At 45.8% G+C, this 24,106-nt stretch overlaps 1 protein-coding gene across 2 annotated transcripts in view; it reads right to left on the bottom strand.

Moving 5' to 3' along the window:
* GNG12 (G protein subunit gamma 12) overlaps nucleotides 1–24,106 on the bottom strand; it is a 126,787-nt gene that overhangs the window by 4,609 nt on the left and 98,072 nt on the right. For both annotated transcript variants that reach the window (XM_019448928.2, XM_019448927.2), the window contains exon 3: nucleotides 959–1,077. In XM_019448928.2, the coding sequence (XP_019304473.1) occupies nucleotides 959–1,051 (93 nt within the window). In that variant the 5' untranslated portion in view covers nucleotides 1,052–1,077. The remainder of the gene's footprint in view (nucleotides 1–958; nucleotides 1,078–24,106) is intronic.

Genomic DNA, 24,106 nt, shown 5'->3' with positions numbered 1-24,106 from the left:
TATGGGCTTGGAGTCCGTATTCTTGAGAGAAGAGCTTTAGGTTCTACTGTTAAAGGTTGGTCTTAGAAAAATAAAAGGAGGGATAAAACCAGAATGGGAAGATTCAGTGCCTTCCTCTGGCACAAGTTAAAAACAGAAAATGCCACACCCTGTTCAGAAGTCTGGGTGGGCTATTCCACAGAATAATCAGATCAGTGTCCTCAGGCAAGGAACACAGGGCAGCTGAGTCCCGTCAAATACAGCATAAGCAGCCTCATGTTTTGAAGACAGGTGACTATCTCCAGGCCCAGAGGAATGTATCAGGTGACTGCTTCAGTTTCTAGGAAACAGCATTACTCACAACATTCCAGGGCACACACTGCCTAGTTCTCTCTTGGGATTTGGGGAGAAAAGACTTCGAAGTCAGGTGACCTAACAAATGCCTTCCCCTTTCTCGTAGATCTCAACTAAGGCTGGCATTACTCACCCCGGGTACAGAATGTGGTCATTAAAATAGTGCACACACATTTAAAAAAGTGCGTAGTCTTAAAAAAGGAGACCCCGAGTGTTGACTTGCTATGCCAGACTATACTCTAAAGCACTTAGTAAATTCCAGAGGGATAACAAGGGTGTTTATAAAATCCATCTAGAACCACTGTACCAGTGCAGAACACAGAGATCACGGGACTTGGCTGTGTTCCTTCAGGGAAGGTAGGTTCTTGGGGAATCCTGTCATTGGGTCTAGGTTTTCTGTTCCAACAGAGAGGCTAACTCAGACACTTTGGCTTGCCTGTGCTTTTGAAATGAAGCCCAGGCCGGGCAGAAATGAACGTTAGATTTTGAGGCTCTCAGCCGGCCCTAGGAAAATCCTGGCCCCAAGCCGCAGGGAATGGCACTGCCTTCTCGGAAACGTGGCCCCGCCGTGGGGAGCAGAGGGGCCTGATCAGAAAACACGTCTGATCCCATCCAGGCCTCTTACCTTTATTCTCTCAATGGAGGCTTCCATTCTCAACTGCTGCACAGTTCTCCTTGCCTGGGCGATGTTGTTGGTGCTTGCTGTTTTGCTTGACATTGTCAGGTATTGTTTTTACCTGAAACCTGAAAAGAATGTAAGTTGTTTAAACATTCCTAAAGTTTGCATTACTTAGGGGAAAAGGATGCATTTTTCCCAGTCATCATGGGCTCTGTGAGGTAGTTACGAGGATGCCCTCCCATTGGAGCTCCTTCATAGATCTTTCCTTTGCAGAAACCCAGTACTAGTTTCATCCATCCACCCCAACACGCAGCATAATGGAGCCTTTTCTAGCATCTTCTGAGAGGAAACAAATATACATAAACATTTGCAGTAGTTAGGGGGCCTCCGGCACATATGAGCGTATGCAAGCACAGGCCACATTACGTGTGTAGTTTAATATTACTGCTATGTCCTTTAATAGAAGGTTTGATTTTATTTCATTTTGGCTCTCTTACCCAACTATTACACTGATTCAAGTCCTGGCAACAGAAAACAGCAAAGGAGAGTGCCTCTGGAGAACTTTGCACAAAGGGTGCATTTTTAGGTGCTATCGAGGTTTGCAATCATTTGAGGAATGTTAGTTAGGCAGATAAGGAAGCCTTTATTCAAGAAAAAGTGGGAACCTTTCAGCTGAAAGACTCTCAATGATGAACCCCCTGCAAATGTCAAAGGGGATACACTGAGCAGCCTAAAGCCTGAATATTTAACAGAACTCTATCTTTCCCTCCTTTACCTCTCTCTGGCCTCAGCCGGGGCGCCCAGGGCACTTGCTAATCCTGTACCCCCACCACATGTTTGGGGGTTGACTCTCCTCTCGGGCCTGAGCCCTTGGAGCCAAGGCTGCTCTTTTCCTCTCGCTCCCCAGCCACCTGGTAAAAAGGAAATGAAACCTCCTGGACCTTGAGCTTTAACCCGGCTGATTGTCCAAGGACATATTCCAAAAGGCAGGCAGGCTAGGGAAAAGCACTACTGGTGCCCCTGCCATATATGGCTAAGTTCTGTCTTGGCACGGTGGCGAGTGGGGGAAAATGCAGAGCTGGCAGGCCGGGTGGCAGTTTTGTGACTCATAGAAGCAGGTGGACAGTAGGTATGCCTCCCTCATACTATGCAAGGGCTCAGCAAAGTCTTGGGGCACCGTGGCGCCTGCAGCAAACCCAGACTGACTCAACCTTCTGGAAGGGCCGCACTTGCAAAAAGCATCTCTGCCATAAAGGCCTAGGACCAGGCAGGGCTACAAAACATGCCCGCAACCCCCAGGCTCCACGGTGTCCACCACGTGGGCACCAAGGTGCTCTGCCTGAGCTCTGCCACACTTGGAATGCTCCCAAGGGCTTGGCTCCAAGATTTAGACAGGGCTTTGGTCAGAGGTGGCTTTGGGTCAATTGTACAAATAAACCTGTGTTTTTAACTGTGTGCAGAACTTTGACATCCAGCCTCATCGTCATGCTTCATGTTCCTGGGTTTGGACCCTGCCTCTGCCATTTACTAGCTGGGTGAAACTGGGCTGATCACTTAACCTCTATGAGCCCAAGCTTTCTTCTGCATAATTTGAGGAGATGATAGTTTTTGAGGAGCCACTTTGCTGATGCACATGTAGTGTTTATCAGAGGACCAAGGCACCCCAAAAATAGCAGCTGCTCTTGTATTTATCCTTGGGAGGCCACACCCAGCATGATGAATCAGAATTGCCTGTGTACCTGGCTGCCTCGCCCAGGTCAGTGAGGCTCCAGGATTCTGATGACAGGGCCTGGGTGGGCCATGGCATGAGGCCCCTTGTAAGTGCATCCTTAGGTGATTCTGCTGCACTCCGCTATCAGGGTAGAATGGAATGGCTGGTGACAGACAACAGAGGATTCCCCTAGAAATAAGGATGTCCCACCAGTGCAGGAAACTGGGAGGAGGAATCATCCATACATCATACACAGGGCAGGGTGGCCCGGCTTTAATCCTAGGCCTTGGCGACCTCATTTCAACACTCCCTGACTCGCTGCCTCTTCCTCAGATTCCAATCATCCCGCCCCACCCAAGGGAGAGGCCTAGGGTCCTCTCCCAGTGGTTTTGCTCATACCCAGCGGCCTGGCCCAGTGTTGTTCTGTGCTCCCAGGCAAGCATTTATTAACAGAGCCTTTGAAATAGGACTGAGGCAGAAGGCAAACCTCCCTGCAAGCAGAGTGAAGCATCCCGATTCATGGCATTCTAGTTCCACGTTTTGTGCCCTGCAGCATGTTAAACGGGGCTCCTGTGCCAGTTGGCGAGGTTTCTGAGATTTGGCCCCCAACCTCCAGAATGTGAATATGATACCCTTCTGAAGGGCCTGTGGTTTCCAGGCTGCATCCTAAGGACTTTCTAAATGTCCCTTTGAATGAGAATAACGCCAAGCATTCTCTTCTCAGGCTCCAGGGCATAAAGTTTCCAAGGCCTGAGCAAGTTTCCCTGTAACTGCACACCAGTTCACATCGGTCAGGCCTGGACCACTCGTTGCTCCCACCCGCGTAGCTATGAGCAAAGAGCCCACGGTCAGGCTCTATAAAATACTGGGGTAGGGGCACCTGGGTAGCTCAGTCAGTTAAGTGTACAACTTTGGCTCAGGCCATGATCTCACGGTTCGTTCGTTCGAGCCCTGCGTCTGACTCTGTGCTGACAGCTCGGAGCCTGGAGCCTGCTTCAGATTCTGTGTCTCCCTCTCTCTCTGCCCCTCCCCGGCTCGCTCTCCCTGTCTCTCAAAAAATGAAATGTTAAAAAAAAATTTTTAAAAATACTGGGGTAGGTCCCTCTGAAATCGGTAAGAAACTTTGCCTCTAGTACCCGTGAGTTTCTTCGTGTATTATAGTTGTGATTGAAAACAGCAATTCACAGATCACACTTGCAGGTTTAGCGCCTCTGGCAGGTTTCCCCTATTCTGATATCTGCTCCCTTCACAGTCCTCCCTGTTTCTCAGACAGCTTCCTGCTTCCTTCTCCTGGGGACCCTCTCTCTTCTGCTTCAGGGGGAGTGGAGCCCGTCCTCTGGCCCCACCAACTTATCTTGGGCTCCCAACGCAAATATGAGTTCTTTTCTCAAAGTCTGTTTCCCTCTCCTAGCATATGTCTAAACTCACCCAGAAAAGTAGTTAAAGTTTAGGAGATGGGTGATTTTCACAGCTTCACAGATTATTAACCACCACCAACTTCCTACTGAATATAGGAATAGTGTTTGGCAGGTCAATTAAATGGGGTATTTGTGGCCATTCCTAGAAAAAGTTGTGTACCAGGCCACTGGAGAACATCATCTCTTATTACAACATTCTTCTAACTCAGAGAAAAGTCAGATCAAAGTTACGGTTTCAACTTAAGGAGCCCCATGCAGGGACCCAGGGCTGAGATGCCTCCTGTCACTGCAAAAACGGCCACTACTATTTGGTTGTGGAGAGAGAGGAGGTGTTTCCAGGAGCTGGAGGTCTAGCTGAGGACTTCCTCCTAACCTGCAGCTTCTCTGAATCTCCTCAACAGCTGGACCGAGAGAACAGGTATCTCTAACCATCTTTGTGCCTTGAGCGGGTTTTCTTTGCTCTTCCCTCAAAGGCAAGGATGTCTGTCTGTTTGTGCTACCACGTGGATAAAAAGCTTGCTTTATTCTTACTTTAAGAAAGCTTCCAAGGCAAACACCACCAGATATTTGTATGAAACCCTAGACTGCACACGTTGCTCTCATGCGCAGCAGTCCGTGAAGCCTCACTACGATCCTGAAAGGTGTTATTACTATTTCATACTCATTTTATAGATGAGGCAACTGAAATTAGAAAAACTTGCTTCAAGTTAACCCTGCTCATAAGCCCCGAACCAGCTCATAAGCCTTTCACCCCGGAAGCCGTGCTTCCTACTGCACCAAGGAAAGGATACAATTCCAGTTAATTTGATTCACAAACACTCAGGGCTAGGGTGACCTTGACACTGATGACCTGGAGTTGTGGGCTTGCTGACTGCTTTGTGTCTGTGCAACAGCCCTTCTGGTGCAGAAAGCATCTGTTTATCCGGTGTCCTGAAAAACAGGCCTCCCCTCTCCTTTCCGCAAGCTAAGCAAGAATGTTCTAGCTGTCACGACCAGGCAAGGACTGAGGTCAGCATCTGGAGATCCTGAGCCACCAGCCCTGCCTCTGCCTCCCTAAAGGGCAGAGGCCTGCACAGACCCCCAGTTTCATGAAACCCTGGCTATAGCTTCTGCAGCCTTGTTCACATTTTTACAGGAGCAAATCTGAATAAACATACATAATATTTAGTGATTCAAATAGTTGGCATTGGTTTTAAGGCTGTTGTTCATCTGAATTCTTAGGTTCCTAGAAATTCCTAGGAACAACATTTCCCATTAGGGAAAGAAGAGCATCTTAACCTTTGTCCAGAGGGGTCTGTTGCACGGAGAGGGTGGGGATGGAAAGTGTGTGAGGGAGCATACTTGGGGAAGCAGCAGCTGAATCACAAGGTCATCCTGGCCGGGCAAATAACTGAAGCACTGGACCGAAGCCAGTGTTCTGAGCAAATACACCCCTTGTGTCTATAATAAAAGAGCAGGTTAAAAAAAAAAAAAAAAGTCTTCCATCTGATCTTCCTTCAACTATCAAAGTCTTAATGTCTTACCCTGGCTTGGCCCTTTATCAGTCCCCCTCATTATTAACGGGGTGCAGGCAGCAATACTTAGCTCACAGGGTTGTTGGGAAGAGAAACAAGAGAGCCTATCAGTACGTAGCCTGTACACACAGATACTTAATAATGTTGGGTCCCTTGGTTCACTGACAAGACTGAAAATCATGCATTCGGGTGTGAAACAGGAGAAAAATTCACCCAGCAAAAGAGCAAAAGAAGAATGTCAAGGTAATATGATTGGGTAGCAACATGTTTCTAATATGGCCTTAGAGGAAGGACAGTCAGATCCGTAGAACAGTGTCTCTATCTCCTGAACACTTCTTTTAAATCAGAGCCTGCAGGCTGAATCCAGACTACTGATGTGTTTGATTGGGCCCCGCACAGGGTTAACTCAACTGTGTGTGTGTGTGGCTGGGGGGGGGGGGGGGGGGTGGTTAACTTTAAATTGTCAACATTTGAAAAACTGAGCTGTCACTTTAAGACAAAGAAAGATTTCTGGAAAAATCAGAAAATTTTATAAAACTGGGCTGAATCTAAGTAGAGGCTGCTGCTTTAACATTTGCTGGCATACCTGCCCATCCCTCTATTTGAACTTGTGACATGGCCTTTGTACTATGCCTTGGACATTTAGTTCCAGGGACATACTCAAGGATTAGGGCAGGGGACTTGAGCTCACTCCTGCCCTTGCCACTGCCTAGTTCTGGGGCCCCAGGGAAGGACTCGCAACCCATGTAAGCCTCAATTTTCTCATGGGAAAAGGGGGGATAATAATACTTTCCTATTTCAAAGAGCTGTTAAGAGCATCAGATAACATAAGCATGTGAGTATAATAAATACAAAGAATACTTTTGCTGAGTGTTAAGTACCTATACCTTCTGATCACATCCCCTGAGAAGTACTCTAGGCACCTGCAGTCCCCGATGGTTGGCACTGAACAACTGCCCTACCTTCCTCCTGGGGCGCCCTACTGAACCGCCCTGATGGAAAGAAAAGTAACCCCCCATAACTCAGAATAAAGTGTATTTGGAGATAGGGCCTTTACAGACATGATTAAGTTAAATGAGCTTATTAGGGTGGACCCTGATCCAATATGACTGGTGTCCTTATAAGAAGAGGGAATTTAGGGAGCATCAGGATGGCTCAGTCAGTTAAGCATCCAACTCTTGATTTCGGTTCAGGTCATGATCTCACAGGTTTGTGGATTCAAGCCCCACATCAAGGCTCTGTGTTCACAGTGCAGAGACCTTTTGGGATATTCTCTCTCTCTCTCTCTCTCTCTCTCTTTCCCTGTCCCTACCTTGCTTGCTTGCGCACGCTCTCCCTCTCAAATAAAAACAAGAAAAAAGAAGAGGGAATTTAGAGACAGATGGGCACAGAGGGGAGAACATGTGAAGATGCAGGGAGAAGACGGACATCTACGAGCCACGGCTCGTTCTCTTACAACTAGGGATCTGGAGGATGCGGGCTCCGCCAAAGGGATAGGGATGTGATCATCAGAGATCTGAAGGTGGAAGTGAGAAGGCCGGTGCTTGCGGCTTGGCTTATTTTCTGCTGGCAAGCAGGGCGGTGAGCAAGTTGCTCTTTGGGAGCATCCCAGCATGCAGTCGCTAGCGATGTGGTGCTAAGAACCTGTGTGGCTACAGCAGTCTCCCAATTCTCCACCTCCTGCTGGGCCCCCGGGGCCAGTTCTGTGGTGATGTCTGGAAGCTGGTCCTGGTCGAGAAGTCAAGAACCAGTTGCTCCAGCCCTCCTACTGATTACACAAGCACCTCATCCCCTGTACGAAAGCCCATTCTGCTCGCACTGCCAAGCACGCTGCTTGTGGCAACTGAACCCTGACTGATACACAATTGTTAATCTGTTGTTTTGTAATCTGTAAATAACTTACAAAGGCTAGCTATGATTTCTATTATTATCATGCCATGATTGAACACATCAAACCCTAAGACCTGAAAACGTGGAGATGCAAGCCATAACATTCTCTTTCTCCTTCTCCCCAACCAGAGCTCACAGGCTGTAAGATCAAGAGTGGTGAACCTGTGACCAGCCCCATGTCCTGCCCTGTTCCTGTCCAGTTTTGAGAGCAAAGAGCAAAAAGAACAAGTTACCGGCCCATGGGGGAGAAAAATGAGAGGGCGTGATGAGGAAGGGCTGCATGGAACAGTGGAAAATGCCACCGCGGCTGGGGAAGACAGAGTGACTGGAGCTCTTCTAAGAGTTTATATGGGCTCAGAATGAGCAGAATGAAAAAGAGTAAGGACAGCATTCCCTCAAGACCTGAAGAGTGCGTCCTCTAAAAGTAGCATGCTTTTATACTTACAGACCCCTGCGAGGTCCTCATCTGGTATCTTTGATGAGTTCACTTTACCTGCCATCCAGCCACATGTCCCTGAATAATAATGATGATGGTGGTGACAATGTTACTGTTGTAGGTATAATGACAAAATGTGACAACTACCACCATTTATTATTATGTGCCTGGTAAGTGAATTCCATGAATCATTTCATTTAATCCTCTTAGAGACGAGTTCTTTTATCATTTCTGTTTTACAGATGAAACACAGAGAGGCCAAAAGAGTCTTGCTGAAGAGTATGCTGATTTATGTAGCAGAGCTGGGACTCAGGCCACCTGACTTCCAAGGTCATCCTCTGAATCATCACCCTATACTGCTTGTCTCTGGACATTAAGAGTACAAGGAAGGAATGGGAAGGAAGGGGGGGAACTGTCAGTCAGGAGCCCTGGACAAAAGAAGACATGACCTCCATTTAGGGCCCACTACTCATTTAGATAGGTGGTCTCCATAGCAATGACAGCAGGTGTTGAGAAAGTGGCCTTGGAAGAAGACTGAAGTGAAGAAGAATTGGTAGCTCTTCATTAAGAGAAGGACTGTCCCAGATTCTAGGTAAGGCTATTGCTAAAGACAGAGGATGATCCCATCATCCCTAGCGAAGCTGGTAGGAAGCCACGAGAATGAGCCAATCTGGGTAATAAATCCAGGAGAGAGCTGCAGAGCCTGAGTAGTGGGTTCCTAACTTCACTGTATATCTAGAACATCTGAGGCACTTATTAAAAAAAAAAATCTGATTCAATAGGTCTGCAGCAGGGCCCAAGAATCTGTATTTAAAGCTTCCCGTAGGGTCGCCTGGGTGGCGCAGTCGGTTAAGCGTCCGACTTCAGCCAGGTCACGATCTCGCGGTCCGTGGGTTCGAGCCCCGCGTCGGGCTCTGGGCTGATGGCTCGGAGCCTGGAGCCTGTTTCCAATTCTGTGTCTCCCTCTCTCTCTGCCCCTCCCCCATTCATGCTCTGTCTCTCTCTGTCCCAAAAATAAAAAAAATTTAAAAAAAAATTGTTTAAAGCTTCCCGTGTAATTTTGATTTGGTCTTCCTGAGAAACACCAATAATGATTGCCAGAGTCTTGCCTCTTGGTTCTACTCACGTTTATTTTTGCCTGGGAATAAAATATGTCCATTTAAAAGAACGCCACTTCCTATCCATGTTTAACTTTCCAGGGTTCTGAACAAGCCCCGGAAAATACTAACTCCTTTTTAATGACCTGAACTTACAGGATTCAGTGCCCTTCAGCTTGAAATAGCTGTTATCATCTAACATAGTTCTTTGCTATAAAAGTCTAACTTTGTTTTCTGAACAGCCACTTCCTTCTGGAAAAGTTTCTCCTCTTAGTGATGCTAGACTATCCTGTTCTTGCTTGTCCAGTGATATTCCTTTCTACAGTACGGCTCCTTCCTCTGACTCAATTTTCTCAGGGGCTCCGTCCTGGAGGACTGATGTAGCAGAGTGAACAGGGCTTTGACAGATAAATTTGGATCCTGGCTCATCACTTACTACACCTCAAGTTGCTTCACTTCTCTGAACTTCAGTTTCCTCATCTGTAAAATAAGAAAGGATAATAATAGTACCTACTTCACAGGGTTGTTACCAGGAGGAAATGAAAGAACGTATATACATTACACAGCACCTGCCTGACCCACACTGGTCCTCAGTAGACGTTGATCTACCCTTATGACGTTAGCTATGACCAATGCACTTCGCATACAATGCTTTGCCACAATCTCAATGTCTTAAATGAAAGCCTGTTTAAATTTACATGTAGGGCACCTGGGTGGCTCAGTCAGTTGAGCATCCAGCTCTTGATTTCGGCTCAGGTCACGATCTCACAGTTTTTGGGGCTGAGCCCCACGTTGGGCTCTGTGCTAACAGTGCAGAGCCTGCTTGGGATTCTCTCCCTCCCTCCCTCTCTCTGTCCCTCCCCTGCTCACTCTTGCTCAAAAAATAAACACTAAAAAATCAAAAAAAAATTTACATGCGAAATGGTGCCCAGTTGCTTTAAACACAACACATGGAAAACCCAGTGAATATGGGTTTATTCTTCTTCTTTAGATGAATATGACCAAAATTGAAATGTAATCCATGTAAAAAATTACTGAGATGTTTTACTTTCTTTTGGTACTAAATATTTAAAACCCGGTCTGCATTTTACAGATACAGCACATCTTGATTTGGACTGGCCGCACTTGAAGTATTCATGAGTCACACAGTGGCTGCCTCACCAGACAGTGCATCCTCAGACCCTGGCACTTCCCAAATTCTCTTGATCCCTATGTTTTGACAAACCCCTTATTTTTATTCTTCCCCATTCTCCCCACTGCTATTTGACCTCTGTCTTGGCTCCCAGCACCTCATGTTAGGGCCACTGTATCAGCCCCATAACAGGACTCATGTCTCTCGTCTTTCTTTCTCCGATCTAATCTATCCTGACCAGTATATGCACAGATACAATGGCACTGTCAATTTATTTCCCCTGGTCTCAGAAGAGGATTCTCCAGTCCCCCCAGAAGAGTCCAAAGGGCTCAGCTTTGCAATCCAGATCCTCTCTAATATTTCTGCCACCATAATAAAAACCTTCTCATCACCAATGAAGGAACTGAGCCATTGAGAAGTTAAGTGTATGCCTCGTATCAAACAGCTAGCAAGCTGCCTGGGTGGGATGTGAGCCCAGGCAGTCTGATTCCAGAGGCCAGGCCCAGAAGCTTCATTGCGATGCTGCTTTAGTGCCAGGGAGCTGTCACCACACTCCCCATTTTTCTTGTGGGCTGTGTTTACAAGTCCTCTTGCAAGTATCTGAGCAAGTTCTCTGCCTGCTTCTCTTGGCCTATTTAAATTCTCTCTTTTGGGGGCACCTGGGTGGCTCAGCCAGTTGACTGCCGACTTTGGCTCAGGTCATGATCTCACGGTTCGTGGGTTTGAGCCCCGCGTCGGGCTCTGTGCTGACACAGCAGAGCCTGGAGCCTGCTTTGGATTCTGTGTCTCCCTCTCTCTTTGTTCCTCCCCCACTCATGCTCTCTCTCTCTCTCAAAATAAACATTAAAACATAAAATAAAATAAATTCTCTCTTCTTTTAGGCCCTAGTTCACATTTTTATCTCTTCTAGGAAGGCCTCTCTGCTTTTGCTTACGGTAATTTATTCCCTTTACGAATTCCTGCTAAATGCTTAAAGCTTAGGAGTTCAAGGACCCATAGGGGATGGCCCAGGCACGAGAGAGGCAGGGAGCAGGAGCTGTGTGTGTACTTATGTTTACTCTTTCTGAAGGAAGACATATGTATAGCTCTCATCCATCAGTTTTATTTTGGTGCTAATGATATGGCAGCTAATGCTTATTGTTATGTAACTGACTTTGTATGTACGAATATTGTCTTCCCACCAGACTGTGGGAAGTTTAGCTGAATAATAATAGTATACCAGGAACATTTATTCATTACTTATTCTGTGCTAGGTACTATTTAAAAATACTCTATACCGTTATTAGTTCATTTACTATCATCTGCAACCGTAAGAGCTCAGTTTTATCATATCTGTCAAGACTAAAGCTTACGTTAAATAATTTGCTCAAGATCAGATAGCTAGTAAGTGGTAGAGACAGAATTTGAACTCAGATCTCTCTTACTTCAAAGCCACACCCTTAACCAGACAGGTGAGTTATCGCACGCCATCTTCTCTGTCACACTGACTAATGCAGAGAATGGGGCCTTAATAAACAGTTGGGTAAGATGTAGCCACCAACACATCAGCCAGTGAACGTCTCACTCTGGGGTGTTTGTGTCGGGTGTTTGTTTTCTTAGAAACAGGATACACCCTGCTGCTCCTTCCCACAAGTATCCCACAAAATACAGACTGTTCCAAGCCAAAGGTTACCCACCTGTTTGATTCCCTTCACAGCTTTGAGAAGCCTGGGTGGAGTCCCAGGGACTTGACGGGGTCAAGCTGCCCGTGAACATTCACCTTCAGCGTGGGCTGGCCACTTGTGTAGCACCCAGATTCTGAGGGCAGTGCTGATTGCTTTGTACCCCCATACTGTGCCCAAACAGGTTTTCAGCCAGTGAAGGGGGGGCCGTAGGGCGCAGCTGTGTGATGGTGACCTACAGGGGTGCAGGACCCAGCCCCTTAGGCTATATGTCAGGCCAGGATCCAGCAGAAGCATGTGTTTGCAGTCAACAATGAGTATGACCTTTGCAAACAAGTTTTCCTCTCTACCTAACATAGCAAGACAGCTTGAGAAATGATTTGCTCATATTTGCATGGTTGGCTTAAGGGGCAGCTGGCAATCTTGTCTGTTAATAAATACATGGATGAATTCTATAATTATTTAATATTCAACACAAAAGCTAACAGTTACAGAGTGATTTTCTGTGCCAGGCACTGTTATGGGCTTTATTTAAAGTCATTTTATTTACTCTGAAAAAGAACTTATTATTTCATTAACTAATTTTTAAATTTTAAAACAATATGCTGCTAGTAAAAATTTTAAACAACAAATTTACCCAAAGGGCATACAACAAAAATTAGCTGTCCTACTCTAGACTACATGAGGTGATCACTGTTATCAGTTCCTCATGTCGCCTTCTGAAGACATGTGATGCATACACAAGCATGATTATTTAATATCTCTCTTAAAAAACACCAACGGGAGCATGCTATATGCATGGCTCTGTAGCCTGTTTATTTTATTTTAGTTTATTTTTAATTTTTTTTAACGTTTTTTAATTTATTTTTGAGACAGGGAGAGACAGAGCATGAACGGGGGAGGGTCAGAGAGAGGGAGACACAGAATCTGAAACAGGCTCCAGGCTCTGAGCTGTCAGCACAGAGCCCGACGCGGGGCTCGAACTCACGGACCGAGAGATCATGACCTGAACCGAAGTCGGCCGCTTAATCGACTGAGCCACCCAGGCGCCCCTATTTTATTTTTTAACTACCACTCTATTCTGGAGATCATGATGAGGGTGGGATTATTAACCACTTTCCCAATGAGGAAACCAAAGCTCTCTGGGATACCTTGCGGGTAAGTGCCAGGGCTGAAATGAACCCTGGTGTTCCTAACCATCACTGCACACTGCAGCCACCTGCAGGTCCTGTGTGAGGAGCTTGCTGGGGCTGGAAAGCGGAAGTGGGAATGATGAGTGAAGCAGAAGACAAATCTCCTGCCTTAAAAGGACTCACTGTTTGGGGGTGGGGGGGGTGGGGCGGGGGGCGGCAAACGATGTTATATGAAGTGAGAGAATGATTTCCAAACAACATAAGAACATATTCGAGATACAGTTCCCTGGTACCCTGAGGTGCTAATAAGCATTTGTGAAGGGAAGCAGTCTCAGAGCGGGGAGTGGCCCCAGTGGAGAAGTCCCCATAGACTGGTTAGTCTCCACACCAGCAGACAGCAACATCGTCACTGGGAACTTCTTAGAAATGAGGATTCTTGGGCCACTTGGGTGGCTCAGTTGGTTAAGTGTCCAACTCTTAATTTCAGCTCAGGTCATGATCTCATGGTTCATGGGATTGAGACCCATGTTGGGCTCCGTGCTAACAGCACGGAGACTGCTTGGGATTCTCTCTAACCGCGCCCCCCCCCCCCCCCCCCCCCCCCACTGCTTCCCCACTCGTGCACATGTGGGGGCATGCTCTCTCTCATGTTCTCTCAAAATAAATAAACAAACATTAAAAAAAAAAAAAAAAAAAGGAAATGAGGATTCTCAACCCCCCACCTGGACCTTCTGATTCAGACACTCTGGAGGGGTGGGGTGTCCCAAGCAGTCTGTAGTTTGACAAGCCCACCTGGTGGTTCAGATGCTCCCTAATGAAGAACCACTATGTTAGGAGGAGGTGATTTCTGAATTAGAACTTTTTAAACTGGAGCAGAATCCAGCTTTTAAATAAATCAACAATTGGTCGATTTAAACCAAGCCTGGTCCATATCCCTGGCATTATCCTAGGACTAAACAGGCACACAGCCTTCATGTTGAGGAAGTTATTCCTGGCAAAGTACACAGGCCCAAAGCTGTCAAAGGAAGGGGGCATACATTCCAAACAAACTCTGACCTGTAATGTTGTCTGTGGCCTTTTTGATACCCACACCCAGAGAACTTGTACCTTCCTTTCCATATGTCTGTGACCAACTGGGAGTCCTTCCCATTGGCCTTCCTGGACCCCCTACCACCTGCCCTAGCTGAGCAGGGATGGAGGTGATCTACAATGGGATCCCTTGCCCAGGACATTCTCTACAACATAGCTGTTCTACCCTCAAAAGCAGAAGAACAGAGATATTTTGGATTCTGGTCATAAAGGCCTAGCATCTGATCTACTTTAAGGAAAGGACATGCTTTCTGATATTGCTAAGCAGACAGACGTTCACTTGCTTGCCTGCAGTCCATTTGGACAAACCACTGACTGAAAGCAAAGAAACAGGCAAGTGCTGCTGCATCCATTTTAGATTAAGAGGCAACCAGGCAGCCGTTTTATTGCTTTGAAGGGGCCAGGTGCTTGGAGGCACTGGAGGAGCAGGGTCAAAGAGAAGGCTGACAAGAGTCTACAGTCACGGTGGGGGCTATGCCGCCTAACAAACAAGGCATGTAGCATATACCAGACCGATAGTTAAAAGGCTTAGGACTCCCAACAGGATAGAGGAAGTCTTGGGGAAAATAAGGAATAAAAGGCCAATAAAGCAAGACAAAGGTAAGCATAGGAGCTTGGGGCAGCAGAGAGGTGTGTGAAGGATACATTTCTTTTTTTTTTTTTTTAATTTTTTTTTTTTTAACATTTATTTATTTTTGAGACAGAGAGAGACAGAGCATGAACGGGGGAGGGTCAGAGAGAGAGGAAGACACAGAATCCGAAACAGGCTCCAGGCTCTGAGCAGTCAGCACAGAGCCCGACGCGGGGCCCGAACTCACATACCGCGAGATCGTGACCTGAGCCGAAGTCGGGCGCTTAACCGACTGAGCCACCCAGGCTCCCCTGAAGGATACATTTCTTAAACGAATCAATCCTTGAAGGGAAGGAACTGGGTAGGTGGTAGCCAAGGAGTGAAGAGAATTTCAGAATGGATATGGAGGGAGCAGCAGAAAGTAGGTTAAAGCTGACTCTGTTATGTGAAAATGGGAGCCCCACAGGTTTCTGAGCAGAAGTGACAGACCTAGAGAGTATTAACAGAAAAACAACCGAGCGACATTGGATGGAACAGAACTGGGAGACAGAGAAAGACAAGATAGACTATTTCCATGGAAGGCCTAGGGACAGGGAATACGGTAAAGAGCCCAGGCTTTGGGGTCAGAAGGAAGTGGGTTCAAATCTGGGCTGTGTCACTTAGTGTTGCAGGATGTTGAATGAATGATTTAGCCTCACTGAACTCTTAGGTTCTCTGCCTGTAAAATGGGATAAACAAGAGTGCCTACCTCTCAGGACTGTAATGATTAAATGCAATCCTACAAAAAAAGAGCCTGGCACAGGCTGTCTGTCCCCGTCATTACTGTTCCTAGGACTTCATCAAACAGATGAAGGTGACCGGAATGCAAAGAAAGAGCTGGATCCAAGAGCTAGGAGACATTAATAATGAACAAGACTTCCTTCTTGGGGTTGAATGGGGACTGACAGCCCAGAAGTGGTGGTTTAGCACCACACCGGAGGGAGGGCCTGAAGAAAAGAGCGGGAAGCTTCCTGGGGTCTTCCTCACACGGTGTGGACAAAAAGGGCAGATTCAAAGGAGCAGAGAGGGGGCCAAGGGGGCTGCCAGGACAGGGTGACACTGGCAGGGACAGCTAAGAGGAGAGAGGAATATTGGGGAGAAGGGCAGAAGTTAATGCTATATAGATATGCTTGCTTAAAAATACATTACACCCAGAAAACATACTAGAAGGATATATATTCTAAAATGTAGCTATTGTTAGGTGGTGAGAACTGGGGGATTTTGAGAATTGCTTTTATGCACTCCTGCAGTTTGTAAGTTTTTACTTTTTTGGTCTCACCAGCTACCACGTCTATAGCACGTTGTATGCTTGCCAAGTGTTGTTCTAACACCTTTACAGATACTAACTCTCTTACTCCTGAAAACAATGCTATGGGGTTATTACTATTGCTTTCCTCAGTTCAGGAGCAGATGCAGAGGAGCTGGTACTCCGATTTCAGCAGCCTGGTTCCAGAGTTTGTGCTCGCATCCACATGTCATATTTTTACAGTCTATATCTATATCTAATCTCTATCTCTATCTCTATCTCTATCTCTATCTCTATCTCTATCTCTATCTCTATCTATCTCAATCAATCCCAGCATTTGTAACTCACAAAACCAGGAGGAGGGCCAGTCATTAGCCACTTTGGGGGGGGGGGGGGGGCGGGGTTGTGTACAGGAAGGAAGGAGTGACCATAGCTCATAGGACTGGGTGGTTAAGGGGTTCCTGGGGACCCCCGGGTGAGCTTTCCAGAGCACAAAGTGAACGCAGGTCAAATGAGAAGGGGCACAAGAGAGAACTATTAATCCAAGAACTCAGGTGATTGAGTGTCAGGAATATTTAGAGAAGTGGCAGTGTAGTGAAGACAAGGAACTTGACGGGAACTCTGAGGGGTGGGAGGATTGTTTCAAGAGATGGCTGTCATCTGAGCATTTTCAAAAAGCGGAGGAGGAGCATTGAGCAACCAGGGAGAGTGTGAGGAGGCTAGAGAGGTTAAGTAAGGGCCAGAAAGCATGGGCTCAGGTTGGAGCTCCAGGATGATGAAGGAGGCCTGGAAGACACAGAGATGGAAAAGCAGGGAGGCAGGCACCCAGCAGCTCAGGCCAGAAGGGAGCTTATAGGTGGGAAGCAGAGAGAAACCAAGCAGAGGTGCAAGCAAACAACATGCACGGATCTCTCAGACATCACACTGAGCAAAGGAAGCCAGGCACAAAGAGCCCTTGCTGTCTAATTCCATGCATAGGAAGTCCAGGGAATTTTCTCAGCATCAAGCATCACCATTGAGAAAAACCCCAGTTGGGGCTCCTGGGTGGCTCAGTCGGTTGAGCGTCCCACTCTTGATTTCAGTTCAGGTCATGGTGCCAGCATTGTGGGATCAAGTCCCACGTCAGGCTCTGCACTAAGCACGCAACCTGCTTAAGATTCTCTTTCTCCCTCTACTCCTCTCCTCTGCTCATGCTTGCTCTCTCTAGTGCTCTCTTTCTCTCAAATTAAAGAAAAATCCCAATTGCATGTAATCACTTTAGTGTTATTTTATGGAATTAAAGACAAGTGTTATTAGGGACTTTGTCAGGTCATTTCATGGGCAAAGTTGAATTAGATCTCTCAGGACAGAAAAAAAGGTTCAGGGCAAAACAAATGTGATAGAAACTAGGCGAGTGGGGAGAGTGGGGGAGGGGATGGAGGAAGCAGGACTGGCCATTTGACAATCGCAGGCTGATTGCTGAAGTTGAGTGATGGGTACACAGAATTCATTCTATTTTTGTATTGGTTTGTATAGGTTTGAAAATCTCAAGAATTAAAGGTTAAAAGTAAAATTCAACGATCCTAAATACTTCACAACCTGTAACACAATAATAATAAGCACTAGACGATGAGCCCTGGCATTAAAGAATGGAAGATACGTTAATTATTATCTACCATTTCCTCCTCCAGATCATGATATAGCAAGTATGTCCAATGTCCACAATGTGGAGGAAGTAACTGCCTTTTAAGGAGGCACACAGGGGCCTAAAACAGCCACAATCCGGGCCCTTTGCCCACTTTACACAGTGCTCAGGCTCTGGGTCACAGATGCCGGTGTTAACCGGCCAGGAAGTGCTTCTCCCTGCATTCACCCACCCACACACACACACACACAAAAAGGCCGTGGTCCACATACCCATAACCATAATGCCACAAGACAAAATAGGATTCTTACTTTTCCTTTCCTCTTTCATCTCACCTTCCGTTAACTGTATAGCAGGAAACATGTCCTACCTCCTTTCCAACATGTCCGGACTTGATAACCGCTTTGAGGAAAAGCAAAATCTACGGGATTCCCAGGGTGACCAGCAAGATGAACATCTGGGCTGGCCCTCACAGTTCAAAGTACTTGTTATTTTGTATGCAGGTTCCTCAAAACATTAAAAATAGAAGTAACACACAATCCAGTAATTCTACTACTGGGTATTTACCTAAAGAAAACGAAAACACTAATTTGAAAAGATGTATGCACCCCTATGTTTTCTGAAGCATTATTTACTACAGCCAAGATATGGAAGCGGCCTAGGTGCCCACAGAGAGATGAATGGGTATAGATGTTGTCTATACATACAATGGAATATTATTCAGTCACAAAGAGAGAATGAAATCTTACCATTTGCAACAACACGAATGGACCTACAGGGTATTTTGTTAAGTGAAGTAAGTCATTGGTCTTGGCAGGAAGTGACAGCTTTGCAATTTTTCCTCTTCATAATTTAGGAAACGAAAGGGATGATGTAGTCCTGGGGCCGGGCACAGAGCAGGAACTCAATAACTACTTTACCGTAAGTGGTAAATGATAAATAATAAATGATGACACAAGGATCTGTGGCAGTATCGTAGGTGAGTGGTAAGGGCCTGAACCCCGTGTATGAACATCAGAATTTCTCAAATAAATGGAATCATGTCACATGACAAAAGGATTCCTTCAGAGGGGCGCCTGGGTGGCTCAGTCACACTTAAGCATCCAACTCTTGATTTCGGCTTAGGTCATGGTCTCAAGGTTTTTGAGTTCGAGCCCTGTGTCAGGCTCTTCACTGACAGTGTGGAACCTGCTTGAGAGGCTCTCTCTGCCCCTCCCCTGCATGCATTCTCTCTCTCTCTCTCTCTCTCTCTCTCTCTCTCTCTCTCTCTCTCTCACACACACACACACACACACACACTCTCTCTCTCTCTCTCTCTCTCTCTCTCAATAAATAAATAAATAAATAAATAAATAAATAAATAAATATTTTAACAAACAAAAAACACAAAGGATTCCTTCAGATAATACTTTCCCAGATGCATTATCTACTGGACCAAGAGGTTAAGTCAGAGAAACTCATTGTTTAGCTCTGATTCTAATTAAATATCAATTAGGAACCATACTAAACATCCCTGAACTATAATGTAACATTTTATACAACTGCTTCTCTGCCTTGAGTACAGTTCTACTTGGTTTCCAAAATACAGTACTAGTGTGTATATGGTCCTCCTTCCTGTACGTGTGAAAGGGAGGGTGGTATTGACTTTGCTTTTAGGAGACCTGTGACCCCTTAAGGATAGATACAGGAAAGTAAAATTCTGCTGCTGCAAGGCTTGGGAAGAAAGAAGTAGCCCCAAATGCCTCCGCTGCTTAAATTCACCTGCACAGGTCAGTTACTTAAAGTGGAGGGAGGGAAGGCTGCTTCCCAAGGGTAATTCATTTTATGAGCAGCCTTGGGCATAATATACGCTTTCAAGCAAATCCTAACAGTTCATACAGCAATATCAATACTTTTTATTCATTCATGTATTTAACTGTAAAGTTACTTAAACTTTTCTAACACTTAATGAATCCAGGGATTAAACTCCTGAGAGAGATCACAGGAGATCAGCATTCAGTTGTCTGTGGCCAAATATGAGTTCTAGAAGGTTGAGTTGATTCTATCAAAAGTTTGTCCTTGGGATATTTTCAGAAGTGCATGAGATTCTTTGGAACACTTTTATACAGAGTGTAAGTCAAAATAAACAGCACGTGTTTATATTACAGAGAAATCCAAGTCTTACACGCATCCAAGAAATCCACGCATCCAAGTCTTACAAACAGCTATCGCCTGTCAGTGTCAACATTTAAAAACGAACAGACTCAGTGACCACATGACCACTGGAGGCCTGTGCCTTCCCTTACAAATGAAAGCCATACCAAGCTCAGTTCTGGGAAAACACACTTAAGTGTCACATGCAGATAGGGCCACGTGTTTGTATATTACTTCTGCCTTTACCCAATGTAGAATCTGATATTCTATTTCTAATGTAGTAAGCCTGATATAACAATAATGCTATTAAAAGACTGCAATTTATAAAGTGCCTTCTCGTATACAGTCTATATTAGATGGGGTCAATTAACGACTGAATTGTATTTTAATTTCTACTAATGGACTTGTGAACTGCTTGAATTTAGCTTACAAATTTATGCAGTTAGTAAGATATTTTTGTAGATAATTGGTAAAATATTGGAATTCTTTTACCTCATGAGACTTCTGTTTCTTAGTAACCTGTCAGGTGCTTCCCCTCTTAATATGTAGTGTATTTCCACTTTTAATATATACATGCTTCTTTTTCATTGTTATTATTTTTTAAATGTTTTATTTGAGAGAGTGTAAGTGGGGGAGGGTTAGAGAGAGGGGGACAGAGGATATGAAGAGGGCTCTGTGCTGACAGTAATGAGCCCAACACGGGGTTGAACACCAGAACCTCGAGATCATGACCTGAGCCGAAGTCGGACGCTCAACCAACTGAGCCACCCGGGCACCCTCACATACTTCTTAAATGGAGGAAGGATTGGTTTTTCCTCTCTTAAATATAACCCAGTTGATGACATTTTCTTAGAAGCAGATTATACCTGCACTTAACAGGTAATGTGGAGCAAAAGGCAGAAACCACAAAGTGACTAGAAACTGAATTTCTAACAGGGCTGCCTTTCAGAATCACCTGGGCAGCTTGTTCAATGCACCTGCATTCCTAACCTCACTCCCAAACCTCCAGAATCCAAATATCAGGGGTAGGTCCTGGCAAAAGCTCCGGGTGATGTGGATGTGTATTCTAGGGGAAGAGCCATAGGACTTGAACGTCGTAGCAGGGCTATTAAGGTACAATGCCCGGGTCTCCCTCATGGCTCTGCCTGAATTAAGCTGGTGGCCTTGGACAAGTCACTTCCTCTTTCTGGGCCTCTGCTTCCTCATCCTCAAAAAGGGAGAACAATACAAGTGCTCTGTGCCTCTTCTATGCATCTTTCTTTCTTTTGTAATTTTTAAATCTGAGTACACAGTTACATTAGCTTCAGGCACACAACATAGTGATTCAAATTCTCTATGCTACGCTCACATGTGTCTGTTACCACTCGCTATCACAATACCATTGAGAATATTCCCTATGCTGTACCTTTCATCCTGTGACTCATTCATCCCAGAACTGGAAGCCTGTATCTCCCACTCCCCTTTACCCATTTTGCCCTCCCCCAACCCCCTGCCCTCTGGCAACCATCAGTTTGTTCTCTGTATTTATAGGTCTGATTCTGCTTTTTATTTGTTTATTCATATTTTTTTAGATTCCTTTCCTGCTCTTCAGAACTACCCAGACCACTGGTTTAAGCTCTTAATATTTACCTATTATCATAATGACCAATGACCAAAGCAGGGACTATATGTGCCACTAAAGTCGACTGGGAAGGGGACAGAGCTGCATCTAGTGCCTTGAAAGTATTACGCACGTTGTGGGGGGCGGGGGGGGGGGTGGTCAGTACAGAGCTACTCCTGAAGCCTCCAAGACATTACAATTGGGGACCGGCCTAAGTGAGGGAGGGGCAGCACAGCTTTCCCACCAAGTGGGTTTTAAAGCTAGCAAGCATACAGGAAAGAAAATAGTGTCTATAGGCATTTAAAATTAAAGCCACGCCCACAAATACAGTAAGTTCTCTTTTAGCCTGGATGTTCTGGGAAAGGGTATCAGAGTAAACTGAAATTTCTGGTTACCATGTGCAAGGGCACACTGTTGCCAGTTTTCAAAGATAACAGCACAATATGCACATAACCTTGAATATAACTGGTGGTTAAGAAGACACTTCCGTGAAATTTCATGATTCTAGATAAAGCTGAAGAACTCTTTGGACAAGTCCATTTTCTGGCACTGACACTGCTGGACTGTCCCACCCTCCTGACTTGTCTCCTGTCCTCTCTGGTTACATCTTCATGTCTCTGATCGCCTTCTGTCTCCAGGCTGACATCTTCCCTGTCGGAGTCCTTGAAGATTGTGCCTGAGTGCCTGTTTTTCCTCTCTCCAATCTCTTTTTCATCTGCTCCCAAGGGCTGGCAGAGGCTCTTACATCTATATCTGGCCCTACACCTGTCTGCAGGAACCCCATCCAGATAGCCCTGCCTGCTCCTAAAACTCACCAGAAGTCGGACTCCCCCTCTTTGACACAGGGGGTCCTTCATTGGATTTGGCTTCTCAATCTCCCTGCTAATACAACAGCCTTTATTATAGTTATCTAGACTCAGGACATTGTCTCAGCAACAATCCCCTTGTTCCTTGACATCCAGTGAGGTGACGCATCCTACATGTTCTATTTTCCAGTCCACATTTCCCCCCCTGGTGGCCCTGCCATTGACCTTTTGGTCAGGCCCTCCCTTGATGTGTGCTGGGAGAGGACAGTAGTGGCCTTGGCGTTCTTGGTTTCCCTGAGTTTTCCCCCAACAGCTGTGCACCTGTCAGATGGCTGGTGGTGGGCCAGCAATCCTAGATAATGGCAAAAGCTAATCAACAGATAAGAGCTCTCCTGCTCTGCTAGAGGGTGGTTGGGAATGAACAGCCTGAAGCACTACCACAACTCAACCTTCCCTTCTCCCTCCCCTGGCGCAGCGCCCAGAAGGGGACTCTGCAGATTCCCAGGGCTCTTTGAAACACAATTCGAAACCAGTGCTCTGGGCCATCAAAGATACCACAGCCAGATAAATCTAAAATTCAGCTCCAGTCATAAGATGTTCCTTAAAAACCATCAACTGGTTGGTGGGCATGTAAATTATGGCAGTATTCACTTGGGCAGAACACTTACACATTGCCATTCTAGTCCTAGGTGAATACCAACAGAAATGTGTTCAAAAAAAGACACGCATTAAGGTGTTCAGAGCAACACCATTCATAACAGTCCCCAATGGAAACTGCCCAAATGACCAAAACCGGAGAATAGTAACTCACTCGATGGAATACTCTACAGCAAATGACAACAAACAAGCTTCAAATACATGAAGCAATATGGATGAATCTCACAAACATAATGTTAACTGAAAGCCAGATTCTTAAAAGAATATATGCCATAGGTGTCCATTAAGTACAAAAACAGGGGGAAACTAATCTATGCTGTTAGACATCAGGCTAGGGGTTACTTTTGAAGGAGAAGGTGGCAAAGGGGGCACTAAGGGGCTTTTCTAAGTGCTGGCTACATGTGTGTGTTCAGCCACAGACATGGGTGGCGGGGGGAGGATTATGCTTATGATCTGGGTAAGTAGCTGCATGAGATTATACTTCAATAAAAAGTTAAAACAAACAAAACCATCACCTGCCCCAATGAACTGTTGAACCAAACACAACTTTCACTGTGACTGAGAAGCCCATTACAATATGGCTCTAATTCACCTTTCTTGTCTTTTCTCAACTTTTTTTTTTTTTTTTTGCTTTGGGGATTCTTTGCCTCTAGAGGGTCCAGGTACTCTCTGTGAAATGCTGTGGGTATGTACATTTTCTGGGGAAAGGGTCTATAGCATTGATCCAAGGGGCCACACAATCCAAGAGGAAAAGACAAATCATCCTACTTGTAGCAACCCAAGTGATCTCTGAAACTGAATGCTGTGACTTACTCTGTTAGTTTCAGAAAGCCCTGGACCCTCCCACCTTCCCCTGTTGAGATTCCACCCCTGCTTTCAAGTCATGTCAGGTTACCTCTACTACCAGGTCTCTGATGATCCTCTACCCCAAAACTACCCTGTCCCTCTCTCCCACAACTGTTTACCAGGGTCTGTTCTGATCCTCCCCCAAGCACAAGCATGTACAAATAAACAAATCCTCAAGGAGCTTTCAATCCAGTAGAGGGGAAACAGATGTATCCACAAATAACTGTAAGCAGAAAAGTATCAGAACAGAGAGAGGTCAGTCCAAGGAGAGTTCAGGTTACAGAGGGATTCCTTCTGGTTGGGGGAAATCTGGGCAGGCTTTGTGGAAGAGGTGACACAGCTTTGCATGATTCGGAGCTGAGAGGGGAGGGCATTCTGAACAGAGGGGCAAAGGCTAGAGCCATGAAAGCCCTGATCCTGTGCAGGGAAGGTCAGGTATCTATCCCAGAGCAGAGACATTATGAAGAGGAGTTAGAAGGGGTGTGAGATGGGGGTCAAAAGGTTGGCTGCCAGGCTCTTAAGTTTGAACTTATATGCTGTAGGCAACTGAG

The sequence above is a fragment of the Panthera pardus genome, unplaced genomic scaffold (assembly GCF_024362965.1).
Source record: "Panthera pardus isolate Hobbes unplaced genomic scaffold, ASM2436296v1 HiC_scaffold_11, whole genome shotgun sequence".
Lineage (NCBI taxonomy): Eukaryota > Metazoa > Chordata > Mammalia > Carnivora > Felidae > Panthera > Panthera pardus.
Note: the sequence above shows the minus strand (reverse complement) of the source record. Positions and strands in the feature narration are given on the sequence as shown.